This window comes from Sminthopsis crassicaudata, chromosome 2 (assembly GCF_048593235.1).
Source record: "Sminthopsis crassicaudata isolate SCR6 chromosome 2, ASM4859323v1, whole genome shotgun sequence".
Lineage (NCBI taxonomy): Eukaryota > Metazoa > Chordata > Mammalia > Dasyuromorphia > Dasyuridae > Sminthopsis > Sminthopsis crassicaudata.
This window is the reverse complement of record NC_133618.1, coordinates 311,841,949-311,856,956: the sequence shown is the minus strand read 5'-3', so window position 1 is coordinate 311,856,956 and position 15,008 is coordinate 311,841,949. Positions and strand designations below refer to the sequence as shown.

The 15,008-nt window shown below is 38.5% G+C and overlaps 1 protein-coding gene across 1 annotated transcript in view; it reads left to right on the top strand.

Moving 5' to 3' along the window:
- ESRRB (estrogen related receptor beta) overlaps positions 1-15,008 on the top strand; it is a 138,755-nt gene that overhangs the window by 61,252 nt on the left and 62,495 nt on the right. Inside the window, exon 2 of the mRNA XM_074285119.1 lies at positions 12,537-12,943. Coding sequence (XP_074141220.1) covers positions 12,537-12,943 — 407 coding nt within the window. The remainder of the gene's footprint in view (positions 1-12,536; positions 12,944-15,008) is intronic.

Below are 15,008 nucleotides of genomic sequence, written 5' to 3'. Positions count from 1 at the left end.
TCCTTTTCTCCTTTTCTCCAGAGTTCCTGACCCTTTAGTTTTAGAGAGGTGCTGGTCCACCCATATAAGTTCAAAAAACTGCATAGTAGTGGTAAGGGATGAAGCTAGAATTGACACTTGGCTGAGTTGTCAGATTTCTTTTAGTGTCAAAGTAGTTCATATTTCAAGAGGGGAGGGGAGCAGAGTTTCTTACAAGCCTCTTGTTATTTGGCACTTATTCTAGGAGTTATAAAATTTGAATATTACTAGTAAGGCCCTAGATCTCTCCTTAGGTCAAAAATGTGACTATTCTGAGGCTCTTAGACCTCCCTTTAGAACATTCTCCAGTGACTCTTTTCTTTCACCTAATTATTAATTCTTTTGATATCTTTTCTCCATATGTACTTCCCTCTGGCATCCCCAAAGCAATCTGGGAAAGTTTTTCCTGTGTTTCTTAATATTGAGAGAGTGAGCAGACAGTTGTGAATGATAATCTGCTCCTAGATTATACAACTAATTATTTGCAAGACAAACTAGTTTGTCTCTTGGTTCCCTGCAGATTTCATCTGACTAAGGACCCCTGCTAAATTCCTATAGAGTCAGGTTAGAGGTCATGACCAAGCAGTGCCCAGACTTGACAAGGAGAATCCATCTTTATCTACCAGACACAATGAGACTGGAAGTCCCAAATCTACAGATGGCAATGACTTTGGTGGGGAGAGAAAGTGTGGAGATCAAAGACAGGAGTGGTCAGACTTATCCCATATTTATTCCAATTTACTCTGTGGCATTTTCTGGCAACCCTTTCTCTTTTTTTTTATACAAGGCCTCACTTCCTTGAACTGTTACTGCAAACCCATTTTTGCTTGTCTGATGAAATTTTGTTGATTTCTGATAAACGAATATTAAGTATTGTGAGGCTTTATCATCTAGTTCAATTTGGACCCTTTAGATTTAGGTTGAGAAGTTTTAGAGAAGGAAAAGGTGATACCTGCGAGTATATGTTAGTCAGCAAATGTTTTTTAATTGTTTACTTTGTATCATGTAATGTGGCAAATGTTTGGCCTTCCTCCTAAGGAGCTCACAGTTTAAGGGGAAAGACATCATGCAGATAATTAAATATAAACATAGTATATTCAGAATAAATTGAAGACAGTCAACAGTGGGAAGCCACAAATGATAGCCAATGAAAGACCACATTGTTGAGAGATGGGGGGTATAGGAGAAATAATAAGGCCAGTATAGCTGAATCTTAATGTATATAGAAGAGAAAAACATATGAAGACTGGAAAAGTAGGCAGGAGCTAGGTTATGAGATGATTTAAAAGCCAAATAGACTACTTTTATTTTGATCCTGAAGGCAATAAGGATTGAAATGGTAAGAGCTGGACTTTAGGAAGACCTTTAGGAAATTCTTTGGAGAAAATAATCTTGGTCTTCTAGAAATGTCTAACCTGGAAGAAAAGGGAAAGAAAGCTTTGGTTTTTGCATGAAGATGAACCATATGTAAACCTGTCTTGTTCCTCTGAGAGCTTCTTTTCTTTTCTTTTCTTTTTTTCCTGGTGTCCCTCTGGCTTGGGGGAAGAGAACAATGAGAGGTGAATTCCAAATTTTGTCCTTTCCCTAGCCCATGAGACATTGAATTGGAGGGAAATTATTCCCTATCCATATTTCCCTTACAATCCCTGTAGCATAGGGGTGAAGTGATTTGTTCACAGCAAATTGAGGGTTTCTACTCCTAATCCAATCTTCTGTCTGTTTTACTTTTTGGTATGATTTGCTATAAAAATAGATTTTAAAACTATTTAAGGAAGACCTAAATTCAAATGTGATCTTAGACACTTACCTTGTGACCTTGAGCATGTAACTAACCTCTATTTACCCAGAAAATTGCAAGGTAGTTCAATGGATAGAGCATTGGATCTGGAATTAGGAAGACCTGAATTCAAATCCCACTTCAGATATTTATTAGCTATATGACCCTGACTAAAAAGTTTAATCTCTGTTTGCCTTAATCCATTGGAGAAAGAAATGACAAAATACTCTAGCATCTTTGCCAAAAATCTCCCAGAGACAATATTGTCCATGGAGTCAAGTAGTCAGACAAGAGTGAATAACAAAAGAGTTTAAGTAAATCTAAACATGATAGATCCCTGATAGAATTTGAATGGAAACTAGAGATATTTGTGGTTGTAGCCTAATATTTTTGAAACTGAAATTTTGGAAGATTCAGAGGCTATTACATAGTAATAGCTCTGACCTGGTAATTAAAATATGGCCTAAAATGCTAATTGTGTCAATCTGGAACTGGAATTAGAAAGATCTGAGTTCAAAAGTGACCCCAGACATTAAATTCTGTGACTCTGGGCAAGTCATTTAAGCTATCAGCCTCAATTTTCTCAACTGTAAAATGAGATAATAACAGCACTTACTTCCTAGGGCTATTGTGGATTTCAAAAGAGATAATATTTATACAATGGTTAACACAATGTTTGGCACATAGTATGCACTTAAAAATGGCTGTTTCCTCCCTCCCTTCCTTCCTTCCTTCCTTCCTTCCTTCCTTCCTTCCTTCCTTCCTTCCTTCCTTCCTTCCTTCCTTCCTTCCTTCCTTCCTTCCTTCCTTCCTTCCTTCCTTCCTTCCTTCCTTCCTTCCTTCCTTCCTTCCTTCCTTCCTTCCTTCCTTCCTTCCTTCCTTCCTTCCTTTCCTTTCTTCCACAGCTCTTATGCTTTAATGACTTAACCTAGCCCCATGATTGTCTATGCAGTGCTAGGCCCAAATTCTCAGTTTCAGTCTGTTTTTCCCCCCAGTTCAGCAGGGCCCCTGAGCGCCATGCTGTTTCTCGTTCTTCTGTGCACTTGCTTCTGTCCCTGCTCATCCTGATTGATGCTTCCAAGAAAGTCATGGATAAAAAACCCTGATTGAAAAGCACTAATTACCCATCATTATTTTCCACGCTGTAATTTGTGTGGAACGAGATTTCAATCAGTTGTCCGGGATCAGCCTGGTTTTGACTAATCTTCCTAACTACACGACACTTAATTACAGATTTCTCCCCGAGCTCCAGTGGGCACTGAACAGGCAGCCTCACATTCCAGAGCATTATGTTTGCTTTGGGGTCATTTTTCAACAAAGGGTCATAGAGGGGTCCCTGAAAGAGGGTGGAGAAGTGGGGAGGGACACAATAGATAGCATAGCTTCTGAGGAGACCCAATAAAGTCAAACCTTGTGAGAGCTAACAAAGTCATAGAATGCTTCAGACACAACCTATTGGCTTTATGTTTATGTCAGACTTATCTTCTGATTCTTTTTATCTCCAAATAGACTAGAACTGGAAGTCAGAACACCTGCTCTGTCACACTGGCTATGTGATCTTATTCTAGTCATTTCACCACTTTTGGTTTCAATTTCTTCATCTGTAAAAATGAAAGCATTAGCTTAAACCACAGTTTTCAAATTAATTTGCCCTGGAACAGTGTGGAGCTTGAACTATATCCATGAAATCCATAAATATAACTTAGGAAGGGGGACATTAGAGACTCATTTTTAAAAAAAACTTGGACCTATGATTTCACTGGGAAATTCCCAGTGAGGGAACCTTCTAGTCTTAGAGAATTATCTGGAGCATAAAGAATCAAATGACTTGTCCAGAAGTCACAAACCATGTATATGTCAGGGGCATGATTTGAATGCAGAACTTCTTGATTGTCTTTAATAATGATGATGATGGATAGCTAGCATTATTATTAAAATACAACTCTGAGGTTTGCAAAGCACTTTACCTATGTTATAAAATTTGATCCTCAAAACAGCCATGGAAAGTAGATGCTATTATTATTCCCATTTTACAGGGAAGGAAACTGAACCACAAAGAACTTAAATGACTTAGCCAAGATCACACAACCAGTTAACCTCTGAAGTAGGATTTGAATTCAAGTCTATCCTGTCCTCAAATCCATCATTCTATCAGGGGATAGAGTGATACTATCTAGCTACCTCTTCAAGTATGAAATTCTTTCCAGTAAGAGATAAAGAACTGAAAAAAAGTATTTTCACATAAATGTATTTTTATATTTAATACTTTAAAGAGGAAAATATCATTGGTGTTAAAATGATTCAAAAGACCTAGCATTTCATTTGGAACTCAATGTTTCATGAAATGTAGTTTGAAAGATACTAGACTAGAAGATAATCTAGGTCCTTTCCAACTTCTATGTATGTTTCTACCATACTGGTATCTTTATGAGACTACTAGGTGGTACAATGGATAAAATTCTGGACTCTGGAGTCCAGGACCTGGAGTCAGGAAGTGTCATCTTCATGAGTTCAAATCTGGCCTCTGGTACATATCAGCTGTCACTTAATCCTGTTTGCCTCAGTTTCCTTATCTATCAAATGAGCTGAAGAAATAAATGGCAAGCTATTTTAGTATCTTTACCAAGAAAACCCCAAATAGTAAAGAGCCAGACATGCCTAAATAACAACAGAAAGAGAAGAACAATAATAAGAAGAACAAGGTCTGTATTGTGTATATTAGTTGGGTGGGGAAAGCTACAAAATGAAAGAAGTATAATGAAATAAATTACTGAATTATGGACAACACTATAAGTAATAGGAATACCAGTGGTAATACTTATTTTTGTCCTTTGTTCTTGAAGTTTGCAATAAATACACAGGTTTAATCAGATTGTCTTACTATCTTGCCCTATTATTGTTGTTGTTGTTGAGTTGTTCGGTGATGTCTAACTCTCTGTGACCTCATGGACTATGGTACTACCAATACTGTCCATGGGATTTTCTTGGCAAAGATACTGGAGTGGATTATCATTTCTATTCGGGTGAGCTCTTCACATTGTCAAATTTCACAATTAAATTAATTCTGCAATTATTATAGGTGATACCATGTGATAGAGATGAGGTAGAGAGAGCACAAGGAGAAAATGATAAAAGATGAAAGAGAGATTGGATTGAAACTGTTGGTCAAAGAGCATGCCTAATGCTTCTTATCAACAACAAGATGGTTTATAGCAAACAGAGGTGAAGTGATTTGCTAGAGTCACATAGCTAGAAAGGGTCAGAGAAGTAAATAAATGTCTTTAAACTCAGGTCTTCCTGACTCCAGGATTAGTGCTCTATGTACTGAGCCACTTAGCTGCCTCCATCAAAGAAAAGCAAAAAAGACAGTTCCTGATTTCAAGGAGCTTATGGTCTAATGGGAGAAATAACATGCAAACTGTGTGTAACACATATTATACATGTATGTATATAATACACATATATAAAACACATAGATACATGCACACATACATATAGATACAAAATGTACATACACATATATATGGATATAGGTGTATCTACACCCATATATACACACATACACATTTATTATATACACATACATATATAGTTACATGTAAAGGGCTAGAACTGAGCTAATGCACTTGGATAATGAAGCACTAATTGCCAATTGGATGGTTCCCTATTAACTTGTTTGAAGGTTGACTCTCCCCAGCTGTTCTGTGCTGACTTGACTGGTGGGACAAAGAGGGGGAAGTGATGTCTGTGGGAGGAGGAGGAGGAGGAGGAAGAGGAATTGAGACGCTCACAGTCTCTCCTGGCGTTTGAGGGAGGAAGGTGTGTGTGTGTGTGTGTAAGACTGCTAGATCTAACCCCCTGACCTTGACTGTAAAAGATCAAGAATAAAGACGTTTAGTGATCCTGACTCCGGCTGATTTCTGGGAAGACAGAGTTCCAGTAGTTACAAAATGTATATACATGTATATATGAAAGGATCTAGACACATTTATATACACATATATTATAGATACATACATAGTACAAAATATATATATATGGGTCTATCTTTACACATATATTATATGCACATACATGTACATAGGAATGAAATGTATATACACATATATGTATATATGAATATCTACACATACATTATACATGCATATACATGTATAGAATAAAATGTATGTATACATATTATGTATATATGGGTATATCTATATCCACAAATAGATGAGATAAATTAAAGATAATAATGGGCGGGGCACTAAAATTGAGAGCAGAATTCTGAACCTATGGAACAAGACAGAATAGATCCTTTAATTCAGTTTTAAAAGGAGATGCTTGTAGATCCTATGAAATAATCCCCCTGCTCCCACCCCCAACAAAACCTCGGAAGTACTCATTCCTAAGACTTGTTCAAAGAATCTTGCCAGAAGATAATGGTAAAATGCTTTACCCTAAGAAGACCTCTTTTTAGGTGCTCAGAGAGGTGATACTAGAATGGGGTGGACATGGTGGGACTGGAGGGGAAGCAGTGTTGGTTAGGATGTTGGTAAAAATCTAGGTCAGGGCAGGTCTATCAATATGTAGCTCAGATCTAGTTACAAGATGGATCAAAAGGAAAACAATACCTCTGGGGGTTTAGGCCACAGAATATTGCTTTTACAAAAGGCAGCTCTGACTCTGGCCTCGAGTCCCTCCCCCCCAAAAGAGTCAATTTTCATTGATCCATTTTGGAACTGGATTCCAGCCAGGAATGCACAATGGACCTGATATGACCCACTTCTCCCCAGAGTGAGGACAGCAGTTCAAAACCAGTCCCCTCCTCCTCTCTTTCCTGGCCTTGCCTCCCACCACCACCTCAGAGACATTGAAAGAATTTCTGGTTGCAGCAAAAGGGGTGCTCCTTGACCACTGGTTTCAATCCAATCCCTCTAACTTTCATCTCTTATGAGTTTCTTCTCATTTACTTTCTACTTCATCCCTAACATATGTTATCACCATGATAATTATAGAATTAATTTAGTTGTGAAATTTGGCAATGTTAAGAAGAGAGCTCACCAAAAGAGAGTAACAACTGTGAAACGATTAGGTAGCAACAAGAAGAAAGAGAAAAAGTGGGACCAAGGTGGAAGTTTTTTTCTTGCATCTTAACTTCATGGTGGCAAAAAAAATTTCCAGAGTTAGTCCTGTCTCTAGATGGCCGCTACATGGCACAGTAGATAGAGTATCAGACTTGGAAGCAGGAAGACCTGAATTCAAATACTGCCTCAGATACTTCCTAGTTATGTGTCCTTGCACAAGTCACTTACTTCTGTTTGCCTCGGTTTCCTCCTTGGTAAAATGGAGATAATAATGCGCTTTATCCCAAGGCCATTGTGAGATTCAAATAAGATGATAATAATAATAATGATAATAACAGCAATCGTGGTTTCCAAACCTTATTAAGGTATATAAATGGTAGCTATGAGGATGAGAATGTTGATGATATCACTTCAGTTTCTTCCAGGCTACTTGGGTAACTTAACATATTTGGAGGAGCCACTGTCTCCTCTCTTAGCCCTACTTCTCATAATTCATGTGTAGCACTATAACCCAGTCTAATTGCTGGCTAAAATACAGAAACAGATTTGGGGGAAGGCATTAAGTTTTTCCTAAGACAGGAAGAACTACTTGTTAAAATTCAACTACTTGTTTAATCACTTATCACCCAGGCCCAATCAAGCACTCATTTTGAAGATTTAGGTATCTTGAGAATCCTTTTCCTTTGGTCTTGTGGCAACAGGTCCTGCTCCTCTATCATTAATACTCTCATTTCCTAGAATTTAAGTCCTTTTCAATAAACTCTTACCTTTCTGAGGCTTCAAGGTGTCTTAAGGTCAAATGCCTCAGTTACACTTCATTGGAATACTTAAATCCCCCTAATAAGGCAAGAAAATTTACTAATCCCTATTTTGAGATAAGCATAAATCTCCCAGAGAGATAGAAAGAAAACTTGCATCTACACATTCCAATAGAGATAGGAGGAAACTTAAACATGGGAAAATTCAATGGATTTTGAAGCCTGTCACTTGGATCTTAAATCCTACCTTCTAACCAGGTGACCTTGATAGACATATCTCCTCTCTATGTCTTTTTCCCCCCTTACCTGAAGGACTGAGCTACCCAAAATAGCTCTATACCTGAAGCAATCTGAAGTAATAGATGGAGTGTTGATTTTGGAATCAGGAAAACCTTAATTCCTTTATGACCCTAGGAAATCCTATAACCTCAATTTTCTTATTTGGTAAAATGAAGGGGTTGGAATCCATAGTTTCTAAGGTTCCTTCCAGTTCTAAATCCATTAATTCTGAGCTCTCTCAGATCCTTTTCAGTCTTGGATCCTAAGAATGGGTACCTTAGCCAGCTCAGTCCAGCCAAAGGAGCTAGAATTTGGCTAATCCTCCAGCTGTCACACACACTTTTACATAGCCTTTGCACTATATGTAATTCTAGAAATCTCAGAACAGAAAGGGGCTCTCTGGGGTAAAGGCAGGACTAAAAAATGGTTACGAAAATGGCAAAGTGAGTAGAAAGAATGACCTCAGAGGAGACACCAAGGGAATGAAATACTTAGACTCCCCTCCCCACTCACACATCCCCTAACATCCTCAAGCCCGTGACTTGGGCACCAAAATAGCAGCACAGCTTCCCAGCCAACTCCGAGGAAAGCAGGATCGAATTTGTTTCCTTTTCATTCTTGAGGTCACCAGAACTCAATGAACATGTCTGGCATTTTCTGTGCAGGATGAAGAAGGGGCTTATGAATCAAATCTGAATATAAGATGGGAGCTCGGTTGTACTGGTAATACGCTTCCTGTTGCCCTTCCCTTAGGTCTAAAACAAAGAGTAAACATTTAGGATGGAGCAAGAAAAGATTGCTGAGGGCATGTTTAAATAAAGGCAAAGCTACAAAAAGCTAGTTTACTCTGAGTATTGTCTTCTCCCTTTTCTCCCATTATGACATAGCTCGACAAAGAATTAGTGACAGGTAATGAGGCAACCATCCCCCCCTCACTATCCTTTATAGGACCATGAGGTGGGTCTTTGTCTAATTTTATCTGGTCATTTACCCAGGATCATCTAATGATTGGGAGAAGGGCTACACAGCTTATATCACCCAAGAGAGTGATCAAAACAGATGTGGGTGAAAAGGAAGTCTTAGTGAAGGCTGGTGTTCTGCTTGTTTCTCCAGTAGGATGATTTTATTCTCTCCAAAAATTGATCAGCAGAACCTGAAGCTATAAAAGAATACGGATTATTTGTACAACTCCTTTAGAGCTTATTTCTTTTCCTGCGGTTTATTTTAGTTTTTTTCCCCCTGCACATAGTAGGTTGTACTAAATACCTGAACATAGCACTAAGTAAAAGTTGAATTGTTTGATTTCAGTATTTTATCCCTCTTTATATCTCCCATATTGCCAAATATTGTGCTTCGATCTAGAAGGCACCCAATTAATTCATCAATGAAAAAAAAAAATTAAAATGTACCTAGTCAACTTACAGTGACCTGAGCTAACAAAAGGAAGCAGTGGTAAGGATTATCCTAAACAGTGGATAATAGCCAAATTATCATTATGTAATTCTTTCCCATCAGATTTACCTTCCTAATTAGGCTCTGTTCAGGCTGATATTAAAATGTTTGCATTCCCTGAGTACACACAGTGAGAAGGGGCCTCAGGGATCAGTTGGTCCAGCCCATACCTGAAACACAAATCTCTTCCTCAGCATCTCTACTGCTGGTTTCTCCCAGCTAAAGGAAGGGAAGAGGATCCTCTCCTCCTTGCTGCCAACCTAGATCAGCTTTCATTGGCTCTTTAGATTATAAATCAGAGCTAAAGGGAATCAGAGGTCATCTAGTCCAAGCCTTTAATTTTACAGATAGGGAAACTGAGGCCAGAGGAAGGAAGACTCATGTAGATTCACACACCTGATAAGGGACAGAGCCAGGATTCTAACTCAGGTGAGCTATTGCTAAATCTGGTACCCTTTCCACTTTAGGACAACAGTGGAAAATTTTCAGAGGGCAAAGTGGGAAAAGAGGCAAAAAGAGTTCCTGGGATAGAGATAAGGCTGAGTTGGTTATTGGGGAACTGGGAACTAGCAATGGTCAGGGAAGTTATGGTGGAAAGAGGTGTGTGTGTGTGTGTGTGTGTGTGTGTGTGTGTGTGTGTGTGTGTGAGTGTATGTGTGATAGGTCCCCCAGGTCAGGCCATTCATGGGGGAGTAGGCAGAGAATAACCCACATAACCTGGTGGAAAAGTACCAAGAAATGTGCCACTGGAGATGAGGAAATGTCAGCCCTTTGAGACACAATAGCTGGCTGGGGAGTAGCTGTGTCCCCCAAAGATTCTTATGACTGCTTGCATTTCCAAACTTTGGTATCAGACGATCGAGACCCAGATTCACCAGCAAACTTGAGACCCTAAGAAAAAATTACTCCTGTAATTACTACGCCTTAGTGCAGCATTTCCCTGGGGTCTGTGATGGAAAATATATATAAGGAACTGGAGAAGTCTGATTCATCTAATCTAAGAATAAAAAGGAAAATAAATGAATTGAGTCTAAAATAACTGAAGGCATGGGTTCATGAATTATCAATCACCTAGTGATGTCAGGCAGACTCCAAACACCCTTCTGAGGCTGCAACTGATTATCCTAAAGCTGGTGTTCAGTGGCTGGTAGGCTTGATGAGTGCTAATAAGCCCAAGGTCATGGAGCCAGTCTTTTTGTGGGCCTATTAGTTTGGTTCTGCCCTCTAGTCACAAACAACCCTTCTAGTCCTGACCAGTTGACTTGAAAAGAAGCTGTTGTTCAGTTATTTTTCAATTGAGTCTGACTCTTCGGGATCCCATTTGAGCTTTTTTTTTTTTTTTAACAAAGATACTGGGGCAGTTTGCCATTTCTTTCTCCAAATCATTTTACAGATGAGGAAACTGAGGCAAACAGAATTAAGGGAATTGTTCAGGGTCACAGAACTAGTTAGCATCTGAGGTTGGATTTGAATTCTAGAAGATGAGTCTTCCTGAGTTCAGGATGGGCACTCTAAACATTGTGCCACCTAGCTACCCTTGAAAAGGAGTGTTGATACACATAGAAGGAAGAGGGTAAAGGTGCAGAAGAATCAGCAAAGTGGTTACCATAACTGGGAGGTAAGTGGGGACTATCTGAGATGATATAAGTTACGGAACAATTGCTGATATGATTTGGTGGAGGAAGTTTCTTCACTGAAAGATGTCAACACCAATGAAATCATAGTCTGATTTTTAAAATGAATTTAATATTAAAATGTTACTGTTGGAAAAAATATTGGGGGTATCCAGGTGGCACAGTGGATAGAGCACCAGCTCTGGAGTGTGTAGGACTTGAATTCAGATACTTACTAGCTATGTAACAGTCACTTAACTACCCTCTCCCTTACCTTCAAAAAAAAGAAAGAAAGAAAAGAAGGAAGAAAAATATTGTTTTGATGAACTAAGATCTTGAAGTTGCAGCTTCAGATCTCTAGTTAAACCATCATTGTACTTGGTATAGACCTGTTTTCCTGCATTTGAATAAGCACTGAACTGTATAAAGGACACTGGCTCTCTAGTTAGAGATTGTTTTTCAGTTGTTTTATCTGTGTTTGACTCTCCATGACCCTATTTGGGGTTTTCTTGGCAGAAAAACAGGAATTCTTTGTTATTTCCTTCTTGAACTCATTTTATAGATGAGGAAACTGAGGCAATGTTAAGTGACTTTGTTAAGGCCACACAGCTGGCCAGATCTGAACTCAGGAAGTGAAGGCTTCCTGATTTTCAGATCTGGCATCCTATCCATTATGTCACCATGCCACCTAGCTGACTCAAAAGTTCAAATCTTGCCTCTGACACTTTATACTTGGGTAAACTTGACAAATCACTTAACTTTCCTGGTATTTCTGGTTTCTGTTTTTCTTTTTCTTTCTTCCTTCCTCCCCTCTTTCCTTCCTTCCCTCCTTCCTTCTTGCCTCCCTCCCTCCTTGCCTCCCTCTCCCTCTCTTCTTTCTTCCCTCTCTCCCTTTCTTTGTCCATCTCTTCCTCCCTTCCTCCCTCCCTCCTTCCTTCCTTCCCTCCTTTTCTTTCTTGTTTTCTTTTTTCTTTTTAGGTTCTATACAATTTATTTTTAAAAACATAAATATCATTGTACTTTAAAACTAAATGAATATGCAGCCTGCAGAAACCTTATGTACAGTTAGTAACTCCTGTTTTTATTTGAGTTTGATATTTTATTTGAAAAATGAGGGGGATAGATTCAGAGCCAACTGAGATCTTTTTCAGTTGATATCTATGAATCTATGTGCCCTGGCTGTGATATTTATTAAATTTTGAAGCCAGTTACTTCATCATTCTCATCCTCAATTTCCTTAAATGGAAATGGGGATCATAATAATTTGTATTGCCTACATCATATGGTTGTTGCAAGAAAAGTGTTTTGTAAAATTTAACAGTGTTATCTAGACAGACACTATTATATTATTATTATTATCAGTCATAAAATAAGATAATTTTATTTAATCCATTAGCAGGATTTTATGGTATGGTCTTCTTGGCAATCCTAGTCAAATAATACAGAACTCATCTCCTTCTCTGCCAATGCGAGGGACCTAGTCTATAGTCAATTACCCCTTGCCATTCCCCTGCAGGACCCAGATCCTGGCTCCTTTCAGTGGGTGACTCCTTTTGCCTTTTCTCTACAGGCTGCTGAATAGGATGTCCGCGGAAGAGCGGCACCTCACCTCCAGCTGTGGCTCCTTTATCAAGACAGAGCCTTCCAGCCCGTCCTCCGGCATTGATGCTATCAGCCACCACAGTCCCAGTGGCTCTTCTGATGCCAGCGGTGGCTATGGCCTGGCCATGGGTCATCCCAATGGCCTGGACTCACCTCCCATGTTCAACGGCACAGGCCTGGGTGGTACCTCCTGCCGCAAGCGCTATGATGACTGTGCCAGTGCCATCATGGAAGACTCACCCACCAAGTGCGAGTATATGCTAAATGCCATCCCCAAGAGGCTCTGTCTGGTGTGTGGGGACATAGCTTCTGGGTACCACTATGGGGTAGCTTCCTGTGAAGCCTGCAAAGCTTTCTTCAAGAGGACAATTCAAGGTACAGTGATGTCTTTGTATCCAAATGTGGGAAATGGGGATGATGGAGAATTTGGGGAAATCAAAAGCACTACCAGAGGGAAGGGAGATTGCTTGGTCATAAAAGCAATATACAGGAGTGATAGGAAGGCAGGGACTGGCTTTGAGGTACAGGAAAATCTCCCAATCATGTAAACTAATCAAAAGAAGCATAGGCTGTCTCAGGTGATCCCTTTTTACTGGGAGCCTTGTCAAGTGACCTTGTCAAAGAAACTTTTGTTTTCTTCTTACTTTGTGATTTTGTGATTCTCCCATGTTGTTGGTTTGGCAAGCCACTGCATCTTGGGGAGCAAGAGTCAGGGAACAGCGTGGTATGATTGAAAGATTGCTAAACCTTCCCATTGAGCTTGGAGTCTTTTTTATCAACTGTTTTTTTATTATCAAATCTTCTGTTTATTACTTTTCTAACTGCAGTCACTAAATCTTTCTTGGGCCTCAATTTCCTTATCTGTAAAATAAAGAACTTGGACTAAATGACCTTTGAGGTCCTTTCGAGAATTATATCTGTAATCCTATTATCCTTCAATCCTAAAATTCCAAGTCTCACTCTCAATCTTGATAATCATTATATAATTTTTAAGTTCAAACAATGGCATCTTGAAAATGAATATGAATGCACAGATGTAACATATTGGGAACATATATATAGATATATATCGGGCATATTTAACAGTACAGCTAAAAGACACACATCCAGAGTGTGACAGATATTGGGATGATAGATTTTAAGCACTTTGCAAACTTTAAAGGATTATATAAAAATGCTAGATATGATGATTGTCATTATTATTGACACATACGTATGTGTGTATATCTATGCCAGCAAATGCTCAAAGATATGCAAAAGAGGTCTGTAATTGGAAAAACTCTATTGCCATTCATCCTGAAAGGGCAGAAATATTGAATTTACAAGGTCTCTCACTTTATATAATTGATGAGTTCCTGAAAATGTTACATGAAAATTGAATTTTTGTAAACTGAATCACATTTTAATTGCCATAGGGAAGATGGCTATTTTCAGGCCTCATATGTTAAATCCTTTGGAAATGAAGATCTTTCAATTAATTTATCTAATAAAAATGTATTTTCATATATTTGATTAACTTACATATTTACTTTTTTAAAAAAGGCCAAGAAGCAAAGGTCTTTGGGTACATATATATGAGTAGGAAGAAGAGTAATATGTGCTTCATTTTAACATTATTTCTATCATATGTCTACCTCTGACATATACTGAATATGTGACTCTGGATTAGTCATTTTAGGCCATGACAATTTTCTTAAATTCTAAGTTACAGAAAAGATGGTAACCTAGAGTTGTAGAAGGAATTTTTTCACCTAGGAATTCCTTGTATCAGGGAAATCACAGATTTGGTCTCTAGAGCTGCTTTTTGTATAAAAGGTTAAACTAGTTTTGGAAAAAGACAATTTCTAAAATCCTTGACTAACTGAATAGAATTGGTTCAAGTTTTCTAAAATCTAAGACCTCTTGAAAGAAATATAAGCAGACCCAATTTCAGCCTGGGAAAAAAAATGGGGTTGAGGGAGGAATCCCAGACAGTCATCAGCAAATAAGAAGAGCAAACTGTCTTGGGAATCTGTAAATACATATAATTATTTACTACCATGAATAGGATAATGATCTCTGCTTAGAAGTCAATCTTGATTTCTTCTTTATAAAATATTGCCATGGCCAATGCAGATGGACAGTTGGGATAGTGACTGAAAGCAATATCTGACAGGTCAAAACTGAGAATTGGATTTTGAGAATCAAGAAACTCCTCTGGACCAAATTGCTTTTGATATTGGTTACCTTTTCAGTTTTTTTATGGGCTAAATAGACACAGGGCAGTAGGCATAATATAGAAATGGAGAGTGTCTGAGCCATAATTCTCCTTACAGGTCATCTACTAAGAGTTCTTAATCTTTTTTTTTGTACCATGGACTCCTCTGGCATTCTGGTGAAGGCTATGGATCCCCTCTCAGTATAATGTTTTTAAATAAATAAAAATAAACCATATAGGATT